The sequence below is a fragment of the Schistocerca piceifrons genome, chromosome 8 (assembly GCF_021461385.2).
Source record: "Schistocerca piceifrons isolate TAMUIC-IGC-003096 chromosome 8, iqSchPice1.1, whole genome shotgun sequence".
In the NCBI taxonomy this organism is placed as follows: Eukaryota; Metazoa; Arthropoda; class Insecta; order Orthoptera; family Acrididae; genus Schistocerca; species Schistocerca piceifrons.
The window spans coordinates 345860650-345876420 of record NC_060145.1 but is presented as its reverse complement, the minus strand read 5'-3'; the positions used below and the strand labels follow the sequence as shown (position 1 = coordinate 345876420).

The window sequence follows — 15771 nt, the reverse complement described above, 5'->3', positions numbered from 1 at the left end:
GTGTAGCTTGTCTTGGACTATGCTTAACAGATTTTTAAGCTTTACCTTTCAGTTTTTAAGAGATTACTGTGTTGGCGTAAGCTGTCGGCAGCACACTGATCGGTAAAGAGGTTGCAAAAAGATCAATAATAGGTCCTGAATCAAGTGTGCCTACCATCAGGAGAGAGGCAAAAGACAGACTCACAAGCAACACACCAGCAATGCCATCTCAACTGCCAGTATTAAGATCACAGTCGTGGCCCAGAGGGCCAGTCTGTCACAGTCAGCCAGCTCAGTCACAGTAGGAGTCACAGCCCATCAGAGTCAGTCTCTAGCTCAGAGTCAGTCAGTACCTAGATACCAGAGTAGTGTACATAGTGGGACTTTTACTTCACCAACAGTGAGGCTAATGTGGACTATTACAGAATAACTTGTGCCACAACACATGGACTAGCTTAAGATAAGTAGCTTCTTGTTCTGTTAATAAGGAACCCTGCTAATACATGTGTGCAGTTGTGTTGTAGGTAGAGGACACTGGCCACCAAACAACATCCTCTACTTTGCCTCCCCAGTACAAGACTCTACAGTATCAACGATGACACAAAAATTACAATCAATTCTGAACAACAAATATTAACATACGATTCTCATTGCAAATACAGACGCTTTAAACCTCAGACACGATCACCACCACCACCACCACCCCCAACAACAAACCAAGACTGACACCATCTGAACAGGCCTTGGGAGGTCCAACGGCACCAGCCGACTGCCCTGCCATCCTCAGCCAATAGGCGTCACTAGATGCAGATGTTGAAGGGCATGTGGTCAGCACAATGCTATCCCGGCAGTTGTCAGTTTTTGTGACCAGAGCTGCTGATTCTCAATCAAGTAACACCTCGACTGGTTTCACAAAAGCTGAGTGCACCCCACTTGCCAACAATGCTCAGCACTCCTGGTCGCTCACTCATCTAAGTGCTAGTTATGCCCAACAGCATTTAACATCAGTGATCTGATGGAACCGGTGTTACCACCATGGCAAGCCTGTTGGCCACCCAAGATTAAAGGTTCCAAAAAATGTCACTCTTTAATTATCACCATTAGGCAATGATTTCTGAGAAAATAAAAGCTACAGGAGAAGGGGGATTGGGAAAATGTGTTTCTGCTAAATTATTAAAATATAATTAACTTGACATAAAGTTCAAAAATAAATCAGCAGATGCTGCTGACTATCAAAGGCTGAAGATTCATCAGTTTTTAGTATAAAATAAAGAGGCAGATGCACATAGAAAACATAATGTTAAACAGAATGTCGTCATTATCAGCACAAGGCATTTGTCACTGGTACTATCATGAAATACTAAAATAAATCTAGAAATCAAATGCTAGTTACCTCCCAGTTGAATCTCTTGAATAAGTCTTCAAACATCAGTGCCAGAAGTGAACCAGCTAATTCCAGTCTTTTGTTACCATAATAGTCTGGATCATCAATCAGATTATGATCCACTTCTGCCTGCATGACTCTGCGGACCATCAATGCTGTGTATGTTGCTTTAATTTTGAAGTTGAAATTTTCGACCTGCAGTTGAGAAATTGTTCAGTTATTTTCAAAGTCTGTCAAGCAAGCATCTGATACACTCACTCTCAGATTTACAGAATATGCCAGAAAACTGTACCTATTATAAACGTAAATGATAAAACTTTGTCAAAATTGAGTAATGTTAGCATTTAAATGCTATTGCCCCCATTGGAAAAATATATATCCGTCCCTCAGTGCACAGCAAAGTCCATGAATGTCTTACGTATAAAGAAACCATCTTACTAAAACCAGTGAAGTTACAAAATCAATTGATTTTTGGTAAGTGTTGTTGATAAGCTAATAGTAGAAAGAATCTTTTAGTTTTTGAATGATCAAGAATGGGTGAAACCTACAGTGCTACATAATGACAAATGCCAATAACAACAAAATAGACTCCACGTTAATATGATTATTTGCAGGAACATAATCTACAATTTTCTACAGAAATATAGAACACTAGCTGCAATAAGTTTTTCAATACACACAGTTGTAATAACATTTAAGTGGAGCAGGTCCATCCGTGCAGTCATGGAGAACACTGCAGTGTTCACGTGTGCACAGATGGACCTGCTCTATGCTAATGGTCTCTATGGTCCCTATGGTCATCAAGGAATGTAAGATCTGAAGATTATCTCTTAGAAGATCGAAACCAGACATCTAAAAATAAAAATAAACAACTTAAATTCAATTATAATTGTGTATACTGAAATAAGTTACAATATTATACAGATCGCTATTTTTCCTGGAACTATGTTCCAAAAAACTTTGCTAGCTGCAATATATAGTGTTTTACTAGTCAGAATATATCACAAGTTTGACAGCATGAGGACCATTCTCTCTATCAGATATATAAAAATGTGTATTCTGTTAAATGTATTATGTATACAGTGCATACTAAATTAATTAATTAATTAATGATGCAGTACAACATTATTATTTAAGTAGAACATGTCAGAATCAAATGTTGCTTTACTTGATAAGAAATTAAATTTTTACTGCAGCTACACATATTTATATTTTCTTTTTTCACAGCACTTGCTTATACACTATATTTTTAGTTTTATTGTTCAGACTATAAATGAGCAAATTTTGAGGCTATCCAACACGTGAGCACGAGACTTAGAATTGGCCTTGAGAATAGCATGGCCCTGTGCTTTGCTGGTGGTCATATTGGAAATTGCAATCTCCTTAAACTGAATGGCAATCCAGACAATATTAAAGGTATTCCCAATATAAATACCGTCTGCCCTTTTTCGTTGCCAGTCGGAAATTAACATGCTTTGCTTGGTGGAATTTGAATTTGTACTTTCGTAATATGAAAATATGCAGTGTATCGTAATATGAAAATATGCAGCGTACATGTTGCTGTGCATCAAAGATCTTCTGAAAACGAATTTTTTCCCTATTCCTTGCCAAGCTGGGAGGTTCTACACTTGTGTATGTTGGTTCATCAGTCATTTTACTGCAGAATTTGAATTTGGCAAAACTGTGTAATGGCACAACCTCTGCATCAAACAGCTGTAGAATAACAACACTAAGGTTAGTATAATGACTGGCAACTGAGATTTTTGGGAAAGCCAGTCATGACAAAACTATTTCACCTGGTGTGCAGAATGTACAAGAAGGAGTAAAAGAATGCACTAATTCCAATCCCAAAGAAGGCATGTGCTGGCAGGTATGAGTACTATTGAAGCTTCAGTTTAATAAGTTATGATTCCAAAATGACATGAATTATTTACAGAAAAATGGAAATACTTGTAGAAGCTGATCTTGGGTTCTGATTTTGGGTTCTGGTAAAGATTGCAAAGCGCTACTGTAGGCCAATCATAGCTCATTTCACGTGATCTTGCCATCCAATGACAGCAGATATTCAGAGCATAGGACATGTGATGTAGTCAGCCAATGGCAACATCACTGTTAAGTAGCGTGAACACGTAAATAGGAAAAGTTAATGGTTTAAATTAATGTACGTAGTGTAGCTACAAGACATGCTAAGCTTTCACAAATAATATTGATCTTGAAGATTAATAAGCTACAAGAAAAGCTAAGCTTTCACATATAATACTGGTCTTTTTAGCGTGTGTTACACTTTAAGATACATCCCACAAATGTACCAGTAAAATTTTAAATAAAGACATTAACGTCTGCTCTCCTGGGCTCGAAATTATTCTAAGTGATTGGTACTCAAAGTGTTAAGTTTGAAACGAGAGTCAAACGCTCTTCTGTAAAAGCAAATTTCCTTTGAAAATTACGCTTTTCAAATAACTATTTGCAATATTTTCCCGTGACCTCTTTGACATGGGTTCGTTTCAGCAGCTGTGAGAGAGCACCAGAAAACAGGCGTTACTGCATGTGGGCAACTATGATGACATAGAAAGCCAATATCTTCGTACAAATATAGCATTAAGAGATCTTACATGACATCAAAAGAAATAGGACATCAGAGGATACTGCAAGAACATATAAATTTCATAAACAATAGTAAAATGCATAGTTTGGGCTAAAGGACACATTCGTACGTCCAGATTTACAATGAAGAAGACCCCAACCTGCTATTAAGCTTTCCAGTGCACTTTTCGGGATGCAAATTTTCTTGGAGTACCAGTACTGTGTTGTCTCGTGTTTGGTTCTTTATTATGGTATAATGCCATACATGCCAGAAGATGAAAACGTGCACTTGAAAGTCAGTGAACAGTCGAAACTAGCCAATAGTGAGGAATGAAACACTTTGTTCCTTATAAATTGTCTGCATCTGCAGAAAAGATTAATAAAAGCCAAATTTACTTAGAGAACCAACAAACACAGCTTTGTTGCTGTGCAAGGTGATAAATGCTTGACTGCCAGAAATGTGGAAATTAAATAAAATCAGAAAATGGAAACTAATAACATATTTTAACCTTCTGTAACTATGTGAATGCATTTTAATTCACTTGATAGCTCCCAGCCAAAGAAATCCATTTTGTTTTCATTTGATGTGTGAACTGTTAACAAAGAGGAAGCAGCAAAACTACTTAAAGTAAACACGGGTCACTATCCCCTCCCCACTACAACCCAGACTGCTTTGCATTTGCACGAATCTGGCAGCTTGGAGGTGCCGGAAAAATTTTTCTGAGTACCATGACTGCTTATTGCTGCTGCTGCAGCCACACTTCAAGGAGTCAGAAGCAGTAGGTACTCCTCAAATGCAACTCAACTGTGCATGTGCATGAGCCCGCTGGCAGCTGCGCAAAATGAACTAAACATAAACAGTTATGACGTCACACTCATTGTAAGCAGTTTGCTGTTATGAAGTATTCCATAGTCTTCATCGTAACATTTTGCTTTTGGCAATCACTTGTGTGTCTACTGTGTTTTATTGTTGTAAATGGTGCATTTTCTTTGCAACTTAAGTTTTATTTTAGTTTTATTCCCTCGTTTATGTTTTATTGCAGCAGTATTATTCTGCAGTAGTGGGATACAGACTAAAACAATGAAAAACTCCCGGAATTCTAAAAAATTCCTGAGTTTTTACCAGTTTTCTTCTGGATAAAAAAATTCCCACATTTTTCCCGAATTTCCCAGTTGTTCCGGAGCATATACACACTGTATTAACAAACTCCTCTCTTTCAGTAATGACTTCCTTATTATTATGAGTCTGTATTTGATATTCTCCCTGCTTCAGCTATCACCAGTTATTCTGCTGCACAAATACTAAACTCATCAACTGCTATTATCAGACCACTTCCTGCTCTATTCCCTCAGCATTGCCTGATTTAACTCAATTACATTCCATTACCTTTGTTTTGTTTTTGTTGACATTCATCTTATAGTCTCTTTTCAATGCAATAAAAATTGTGTTCACAAGTCATTTGCCATTTCTAACAAAATTGTTAGCGTCAGACTCAAAGTTTTTATTTCTTCTACGTAACCTTTAATTCCCTTTTCAAATTTCTCCTCTTTTTCTTTCACAGCTTGCTTAATGTACAAAATGAATAACACCAGGGATAAGCTGCAACCCTGCCTCACTCCCTTCTCAACTACTGCTTCCCTTTCATGTCCTTTTCACTCTTCTAATTGCAGTGTGGTTTCTGTACAAGTTGTAAATAACTTTTTTCTCCATGTATTTTATACATGCTACCTTCAGAATTTCAAAGAGGTAGGATTTCCTTTCTTCAACTTACCTTCTACGAAAAGATGCAGGACCAAGTATTGCCTCGCATGTTATACATTTCCACAGAACCCAAGATCGGCTTCTACAAGTATTTCCATTTTTCTGTAAATAATTCATGTCAGTATTTTGGAATCATAACTTATTAAACTGAAGCTTCAATAGTATTCATACCTGCCAGCAGCTGCCTTCTTTGGGATTGGAATCAGTACATTCTTTTACCCCATCTTGTACATTCTGCACACCACGACTGGTTTTCCCAGAAACCTCAGCAACACTGAGGGAATGTCATGTACATTGTTTCCACGAAAGTCTTTCGTTGCTCTGTTAAACTGTTCTCAAAGTACCATATCTCCCATCTCATCTATACTTATTTTCTTTCTCACATAACACTATTAAAAACTTACTTTCCTTATATAGATGGCTTATATATTTCTTCCAACTTTCAGCTTTCCGTTCTTTGCTTAGTACCGACTTGCCATATGAACTCTTGATATTCATACAGCTGCTCCTCCTTTCTCCGAGGTTCTCTTTAATTTTCTATAGGTGACACCTACCTTTCCTGTAGTCATACATGTATTTACAGCATTGCATTTGTCCTCTAACCATTCCTGCTTAGCCATTCTGCATTTTCTGTCTATCTCATTTCTTGTACAAGGTCTGTTCAAAAAATTCCAGAACATTCATAATTTCACGCCAATGGTGTGTTGGAGCAAAATGCGGTTGGCATCTCTGCACATGCCTGTGTTTTAATGTGTAATTGCTGGAAGTTTCATTGCTGTTTGTCTGTTAGCTATTGACTCGAACGTTGTGTCGCACAGTTTGCGAATTTTGAGATGACAGAGTTAGTGGAGCAGCGTATCTGCATTAAATTTTGTGTGAAACTCAAGAAAACCTTTACAGAGACATACGAAATCATGCAGGAAGCCTACAGTGATGAGTGCTTAAGCCATGTTTGACGTTATTAAAGGTTCACACAATTTAAAAATTGATGGCCCTCATTCAGGACACCCTCTGATGTCTACCGATGGTACTCATGTCTGAAATGTCAATGAAATTGTGTGTGCCAGTCAAAGACTCAATGGCCGAGAAATTGCAGAAGAATGTAACATTCCAGTTGCATCATTTCATGAAATCCTAAGTCAGTATCAAGAAAGGCATTGTGTTGTCGCCATGTTCGTCTCATAACTCATGAGTCAAGACCAGAAAGACCTTCACCTCGTGCAAATGACAATGAGATGTTCCTTAAGAGAATTATAACTACTGGTGAGATGTGTGTCTGGGGTTATGATGTTGATACCAAGGAGGTTCATTCTTCAGAATGGGTCAGGAAAGGTTCTTCAGGACAAAAAAAAAGCTCATCAGGTGAGGTCAAATGTCAAAGCCGTACTGATAGTTTTCTTTGAAACTGAAAAATTAGTTCATCATGAATTTGTGCCACAGGGACAAATTTTCAATTGATGGTAATATCTACACATATTTAAATGCCTGCGAGAAAATGTGAGAAGGAAATGGCCTGATATGTGGTGAGAGAATTCAGGGCACTTGCATGCAGGTGTGTTACCTCACCATAACGCACCTACTCATTCATAACCGTAATTGCACGACTATTGCACAATGAATGACATCACTCTGTTGCGCAATCCTCCATACTCTCTAGACTTGAGCCCTGGGGACTTTTTTTATTTCCAAAGCTGAAAACCATGTTGAAAGGACGAAGATTTGCAACGATAGATGAACTAAAAAAAAAACTTACGGACAGCACCTCAAGCAATCCAGCAATAGGTGTACCAAGACTGCTTCCAGAAGTGGAAATGACGTTCAGAGCAGTTTATCAATTGCGGAGGAGAGTATTTCGAAGAAGACCATGCACAATAAATAAAAGGTAAGCTCAGAAAAATTTTGTGGACAAAGTTCCTTAATTTTTTGAACAGATCTTGTATATCTGTATTCCCTTGTGAACAATGGAAAATCCAGGATGGAATAACGACAATATACAGGGTGTTACAAAAAGGTATGGCCAAACTTTCAGGAAACATTCCTCACACACAAATAAAGAAAAGATGTTATGTGGACATGTGTCCGGAAACGCTTAATTTCCATGTTAGAGCTCATTTTAGTTTCATCAGAATGTACTGTAGCTCCTCGATTCAGCTACCAGTTAGCCCAATTGAAGGAAGGTAATGTTGACTTCGGTGCTTGTGTTGACATGCGACTCAGTGCTCTACAGTACTAGCATCAACAGGTTAGTGTTCATCACGAACGTGGTTTTGCAGTCAGTGCAATGTTTACAAATGCGGAGTTAGCAGATGCCCATTCGATGTATGGATTAGCACGGGACAATAGCTGTGGCGCGGTACGTTTGTATCGAGACAGATTTCCAGAACGAAGGTGTCCCGACAGGAAGACATTCGAAGCAATTGATCAGCGTCTTAGGGAGCACGGAACATTCTAGCCTATGACTAGCGACTGGGGAGACCTAGAACGACGAGGACACCTGCAATGGACGAGGCAATTCTTTGTGCAGTTGACGATAACCCTATTGTCAGCGTCAGAGAAGTTGCTGCTGTACAAGGTAACGTTGACCACGTCACTGTATGGAGAGTGCTACGGGAGAACCAGTTGTTTCCGTACCATGTACAGCGTGTGCAGGCGCTATCAGCAGCTGATTGGCCTCCACGGGTACACTTCTGCGAATGGTTCATCCAACAATGTGTCAATCCTCATTTCAGTACAAATGTTCTCTTTACGGATGAGGCTTCATTCCAAAGTGATCAAATTGTAATTTTCACAACCAACATGTGTGGGCTGATGAGAATCCGCACGCAATTGTGCAATCACGTCATCAACACAGATTTTCTGTGAACGTTTGGCCAGGCATTGTTGGTGATGTCTTGATTGGGTCCCATGTTCTTCCACCTACGCTCAATGGAACACGTTATCGTGATTTCATACGGGATACTCTTCCTGTGCTGCTAGAACATGTGCCTTTACAAGTTCGACACAACATGTGGTTCATGCACGATTGAGCTCCTGAACATTTCAGTCAAAGTGTTCATATGCTTCTCAACAACAGATTCGGTGACCGATGGATTGGTAGAGGCAGACCAATTCCACGCTCTCCTGACCTCAACCCTCTTGACTTTCATCTATGGGGGCATTTGAAAGCTCTTGTCTACACAACCCCGGTACCATATGTAGAGACTCTTCGTACTCGTATTGTGGATGGCTGTGATACAATACACCATTCTCCAGGGCTGCATCAGGGATTCCATGCGACGGAGGATGGATGCATGTATCCTCGCTAACGGAGGACATTTTGAACATTTCCTGTGACAAAGTGTATGAAGTCACGCTGGTACGTTCTGTTGCTGTGTGTTTCCATTCCATGATTAATGTGATTTGAAGAGAAGTAATAAAATGAGCTCTAACATGGAAAGTAAGCGTTTCCGGACACATGTCCACATAACATATTTTCTTTCTTTGTGTGTGAGGAATCTTTCCTGAAAGTTTGGCCGTACCTTTTTGTAACACCCTGTATAGCGGAAAAGCTGAGTTGCAAATAGGGACAAAACACACACACACACACAAGCATAGTCTCTAACTGCTGAGGCCAGACTGTGAGCAGTAATGCATGATGAGAGAAACAATTGGGTGGTGAGGTTAAGATGGAGGCTGGGGCAGGGAGGGGGAGGGATAGCAGGGTAGGGTTGGGGGACCATAAAGTGTTAGACAGCAGGGGCAGTGGGGGCATGGGCATAGTGGAAAAGGAGAGAAGTAAAAAGACTGTGGGTGCATTGGTGAAACAGAAGGCTGTGTAGTGCTGGAATGGCAACAAGGAAGAGGCTAGATGGGTAAGGACAATGGCTAATGCAGGCTGAGGCCACGAGGGTTACGGGAATGTAGGATATATTGCAGGGAGATTTTCCACCTGTGCTGTTCAGAAAAGCTGGTGTTGGTGGGAAGGATCCAGGTGGCACAGATTGTGAAGCCGTTGTCGAAATGAAGTACATCGTGTTGGGTGGCATGCTCAGCAACTGGGTGGTCCAGCTATTTCTTGGCCACAATTTGTCGATGGCCATTCACACGGACAGACATCTTGTTGGTTGCCATGACCATGTAGAATGCAACACAGTGGTTGCAGCTTAGATTGTAGATCACGTGGCTGGTTTCACAGGTGGCCCTGCCTTTGATGGGATAGATGATGCTTGTGGCCGGACTGGAGCAGGTGATGGTGGGATGATGTATGGGACAGGTATTGCATCTAGGTCTGTTACAAGGATAGGAGCCATGAGGCAAGGATTTGGGGAGCAGGGATTGTGTAGAGGTGGACAAGGATATTGTGTTGGTTCGGTGGGAGAGGTAGGAAGGATAGTGAGTAGGACATTCCTCATTTCAGGTCAAGATGAGATAGAGTCAAAAACCTGGAGGAGAATGTGATCCAGTTTCTCCAGTCCTGGGTGGTACCAACTGGAGGGATAAGGCACAGGAAATCTATTTTTGTACAAGGTTGAGTAGGTAGTTCCAGTCTGTGAAGGTCTCTGTGAGATCCTTGGTATATTTTGAGATGGACTGCTCATAACTACAGATGCGATGGCCATGGGTGGATAGGTTGTACGGAAGAGACTTCTTGGTATGGAATGGGTGGCAGCTGTTGAAGTGGAGGTATCGCTGGTGATTGGTATGTTTGATATGGACGGAAGTACCGATGTTGCCATCTTCGAAGTGGAGGTCAACATCGAGGAAGGTGGCTTGTTGGGTTGGGCAGGACCAAGTGAAGAAAATGGGGAAGAAGGTGTTGAGGTTATGGAGCAATGTGGATAGAGTGTCCTCACCCTTGATCCAGATCACAAACATGTCATCAGTCAATCTGAATCAGATGAGGGGTTTGGGATTTTGGGTGTTTAGGAAGGATTCCTCTAGATGGCCCATGAATAGGCTGATAAAGGATGGTTCAATGAGAGTGTCCACAGCTGTACCTCAGATCTGTCTCAAGGGTCTCACTGAGGCCTTCACAGAACATAATTACCCTCCCAACCTTGTACAAAAACAGACCGCCCACGCCTTACGTCTCCAGTCACCCACCACCTCCCAAAGTCGCACTATCCAGCTGCAAAGGAGAATTCCCCTCATGACTCAGTACCATCCAGGACCGGAGCAACTGGATCACATTCTCCGCCAAGGTTTCGACTACCTCTCATCTTGACCTGAAATGTGAAAGGCCTACTCACTAACCTTCCCACCCTTCCAACAGCAGTATTCTGCTGCCCACCACCCTACACAATATCCTCGTCCATCCCTACACAACACCTGCCCCCAACCCCATAGCTCCAATCCCCGTAATAGACCTAGAAGCAAAACCTGTCCCATACATCTTCCCACCATCACGTACTCCAGTCTCGTCACAAGCATAACCTATCCTGTCAAAGGCAGGACTACATGTGAAACCAGTCATGTGATCTACAAGCTAAGCTGCAACCACAGTGCTGCATTCTTCATGGGTGTGACAACCAACAAGCTGTCTGTCCACATGCTGGCCATCAACAAACTGTGGCCAAGAAACAGCTGGACCACCCAGTTGTTGATCATGCCACTAATACAATGTTCTTCACTTCATAGACTGCTTCACTGCTTGTGCCATCTGGATTCTTCCCACCAACACCAGCTTTTCTGAACAGCACAAGTGGAAATTCTCCCTGCAATATATTCTACGTTTCTCTAACCCTACTGGCCTCAACTTTCGTTAGTCATTGTCTTTACCCATCTAGTCCCTTCCCTATTCCTGTTCCCGCACTGCATATTCCTCTATTCCACAAATGCACTCACAGCCTTTTTACTTCTCTCCTTTTCCGCTAACCCCCCTTCCCCTCTGTCTAACCTCCAGACTGCACCTAGCTTCTGTACCCTCTCTCCACCTCGTCCTTGTACCCTGCCACAAGCAGCACTTTACCATCCACCACCCCAGCCTCAGCCTTACTCCCACCAACTGGTTGCTTCTGCCATCATGCACTGCTGCTAGCAATCTGGCCTCAGCAGCCAGAGACTGTCATCATGTGTGCATTTGTTGCATTTGTGTGTGTGTGTGTGTGTGTGTGTGTGTGTGTGTGTGTGTGTGTATTTCCAGTGATGAACTTGCTGGTCAAAAGCTTATTTTCTGACAGGCTTTTTGTTGTGCCCATCTGCAACTCAGCATCTTGCTAAGTGGAGAATACCAACTATACTTTTCATAACATTGTATTCCCTTTTGCCTTCTTCATTTCCTGTATTTTTATATTTTCTCTTTTCATCAATTAAACAATGATAATAAAGACTAGTAAACTGTGAACTGCCAAAACATAAAACAGTAATAATTGGAAGGTAACTCTTACTGGTACATGAGCAAGAACTGTTGTAGCCAGCAGGTCACGTGCTTCGTCAATAGGAGTCTTCTTAGGCGCAGGTGTGAAAAACCGTTTCTGTTTCAGTTTTCCTCCAATATATCTACAACAAAAGAAAGGCTACTGTTACATGCAAAACACTGGACCTTAGGAAGTTCTGTCTTACTTGGATGGCATAAAAACTTTCGAAGCTTTTTCACACACACCTTGTCCTTTATACCATACATAAATTGCCAATCATACACTTATCTCGTGTTCTTACAAAAAAAAGGCATAGTATCATTACAATAAGATGTACTTATGTCTCTAATAAAAACTTCAAAAACATTAAAAGTGTGATACATAATTACGTCATGTACACAGGAATTTTCAAGTCCCTCCCATTTCCAAGATATTTCCACACCAAACAGTGGTGATCAATGGTAACAGTAAACCAATAGCTACCATGAGAAAACATATCACCTTTATTAATACTACAATTCAGTGCTGCTCCTAAAAAACACACAGTCTACCCACTGCAGTAAAAGATTCAGCATCTTTCAGCTTCACTTCATTCTTGGTAATCATAGCCCCTGTAGTAAATGTAACATTACAATTGCTTTATATACCTTATTTTAACATAAATGCTTCAGTGTCCTAATTTAATTTTCAAAAAACAAAGGAAAGTCTCAAATTATCATATCAGAGGAACAGCAGCAGCAGCAGCAGCAGCACACTTAAGACATAAACCAGCACAAATGGAGACTAAGTTGAAACGGAGGTAAGTGCAAGGTTTCAGCCATGTGTTAAGAAACTATGTCTTACAAGCCTGGCAAGAATCTCCTCACAATATGGAAACAAAGAATGAACTCAACAACAGCACGAGAAATTTTCTTGTGACACCACAACACATCTAAGGCCTTATGAACCTTAGGCACACACAATTAAAAACTAAAATAGGAAATGGGCCTCACATAGGACTACATTAGGCAGCTCAGTTGGACATTTCATTGGAAAAGATGATAAATTCTTCACTGAAAAGGTATTTCAATTACTTCAAACAAAACAAGCAGCTGCAATCAGAAACAGCAGCATTTCATATTATTCACCTGAACCACCATTAAAAAAAACCCTACCCCCCCCCCCAAAAAAAACAAACACAATTATAGGGTCAAATGAATAAATGCATTTGAAGAACTTATCAGGAATCCAAATTTACATGAGGTCAATTCTACAACAGAAAAATTACAGTTAAAGTTAGTATGCAATCAAATCAGCAAGTATGGAAAAAATGCAAACAAGATGGACATTCTTATTTAACTATGATTCACAAAGACCGTGACTGTTGAACATAACATTGACTCTCAAATCAGAAATTGTGCATGTCTATAAGAAAATATATCACAAAAAATAGCAACATTTCTATTAAACTAAAGTTCAGGGATTCAGTGGCATATTACAATATTATTAAAAATCAAAATAAGAACTTCTCTGCATATCACCTGCAGCCAACAGCACAAAGCAAAAAGTTTTCAAATATTATAAAGATACAAATAAAACTGATTTTTAGCAAAGGATGCTCTAAAAATTGGAAAGTCTAGCTAGGCAATTACTCAAACAATTTACTTAAACATATTTACTGTTCAATAACATCAATTTGTGGAGCATTTTTAGTGAAACATCATGGGAGAAAGGAGTAGATCAAATATTTCACTCAGATAAACAGTCCAAAACCAGCCTTTCTGTCACGTAAGTAGCATGTGCTGAAAGGGGATTCAAACTATGATTTTGGGGTTTTGAAGCCAGTTCTGCACTAAATTTGCAAGTGAAGTGTGTATATCTGAAATCTCTGTTGAGTTTCTCTGTGTATTTCATTCTCTTCCAATAAGAATATCAGCCAGCACATTCACAAGAGATTTTAAATAAAAAAAAGTACAGCACAGTGAGCATAAATATGATTATTACCTGAGAGCCTGTGTCTGCGTAAAAACATTTGCTTTGTGGCATTCCTCAAGAGAAGGGGCTATTCGTTGCATCATTCTTTCCTCAGTTCCAATCATTTGTACAATTTCTTGGTCACTCTCTACCCCCATAGCCTTGAAAACTACAGCAATGGGAACATCCTGAAACAAATTGGAAACATACCTTTTGATCAACAAAATACTTCACTGCACAGCAAAAACACTTCACACTTATGCCCATACATTAAAAGAATCTTTGAGATTCATGAAACATTAGGCAATAAAACGTACACAATCAGTACAGTCACAGGTGACACACTGATTTATGGTATACCAGAAAACTGGCCATGGGTGGCACTAGATGTGATGTCAGCCCCACTAGTGGCATAAAGAGTATAAATACGAAGTATGATGTCCACGCTTGGCAATAAAGAAACTGCTATGGCTCCTCACATTGTAGATCAGGCAGCCCAGTACAACTTGAGGCAACATCTCCCAAAGCTGGAGTCAGCAATGAATGGTCTATAGTGGCATCATTAGGGCTGAAATCCCTTTGATTAATGTGTCCAATACATATTCAATTTGATTTTAGCGCCGGGTGTGGGCTGACTACTCTAGAAGCATAGTATCATGTTGCATGTACTTAAACACCAGGCCAGTGCTGTGTTTGGTATTATCATCTGTCAAGCATAACACAGGTCCCAATGCATCACAAAAAGGATTCACATAAGTCAAGATGTCACCACTAAAAACTACAGCCACCAATACACCTAACATGAAACTGCACAAAATAACAAAGACACCACCATATTTGGCCCTTCCACAGTGCACTGGCTGGGTTTTAATGTGCCTCGCATGACCAGACCATGAGACTTACTTACCACACTAAAGACAATGTTATGAAAAGGAGTGCTGCTCATCATATAGAGGAGACATTGAGTTGCAGACAGGCACAAAAAAAGACAGCTATAAATTTAAGTTTTTATCCAAAAGGCCTCTTCTAAAGTAGAACACACACACACACACACACACACACACACACACACACATTCACACAAGCACAACTCACTCACACACACACACACACACACACACACACACACACACACACACACATTAGGCCAGCCTCGGTGGCCTGAGACAGTGGTGTGTGTGTGTGTGTGTGTGTGTGTGTGGTGTGTGTGTGTGTGTGTGTGTATCAGAGAGAGAGAGAGAGAGAGAGAGAGAGAGAGAGAGAGAGAGAGAGAGCACACATCCGCCCCCACTCGAAAATGTGGGTGTTTTCTACTTTACAAGAAGGCCTTTTGGTTGAAATATTAAATGTATAACAGTCTTTTTGTTGTGACTGTCTGAAACTCAGTGTCTCCTCTATATCGTGAGTAGCAATCTATCCTCTTCATAACACTGTCATTATTCCATCCTGGATTTTCCAATGTTTGATTTCATCAGGCAAAAATACAACTTATTCATGCACATGACTCTAATCAACTGTTTCTTAGTCCATACAGCACCTTTTATGGATGAGGAATACATTTAACAGGTCACCAAACACACAGAATGACATCTCAGTGCCAGCAACACAGGCTAGTCGAAGATTCTCCAACCAAGACTCATGCTTTGATGGCTAGACTTTGTTGCAGCAATTGGCTGAGTTTGTCCACACCATCATTGAATGTTTCTCCTATCCTGACATCACCTGCACAACTATGAAAAAAAAAAAAAAAAACTATGCATCACGTTCAACTCAAA

General features: G+C 40.4%; 1 protein-coding gene across 1 annotated transcript in view; it reads right to left on the bottom strand.

Annotated features, from left to right (window-relative positions):
- LOC124711579 (DNA-directed RNA polymerase III subunit RPC2) overlaps positions 1 to 15771 on the bottom strand; it is a 196715-nt gene that overhangs the window by 96481 nt on the left and 84463 nt on the right. The window contains exons 6-8 of the mRNA XM_047241725.1: positions 14027 to 14184; positions 12074 to 12185; positions 1373 to 1558 (exon numbers count right to left, since the gene is read on the bottom strand). Of these exons, the coding sequence (XP_047097681.1) occupies positions 1373 to 1558; positions 12074 to 12185; positions 14027 to 14184 (456 nt within the window). The remainder of the gene's footprint in view (positions 1 to 1372; positions 1559 to 12073; positions 12186 to 14026; positions 14185 to 15771) is intronic.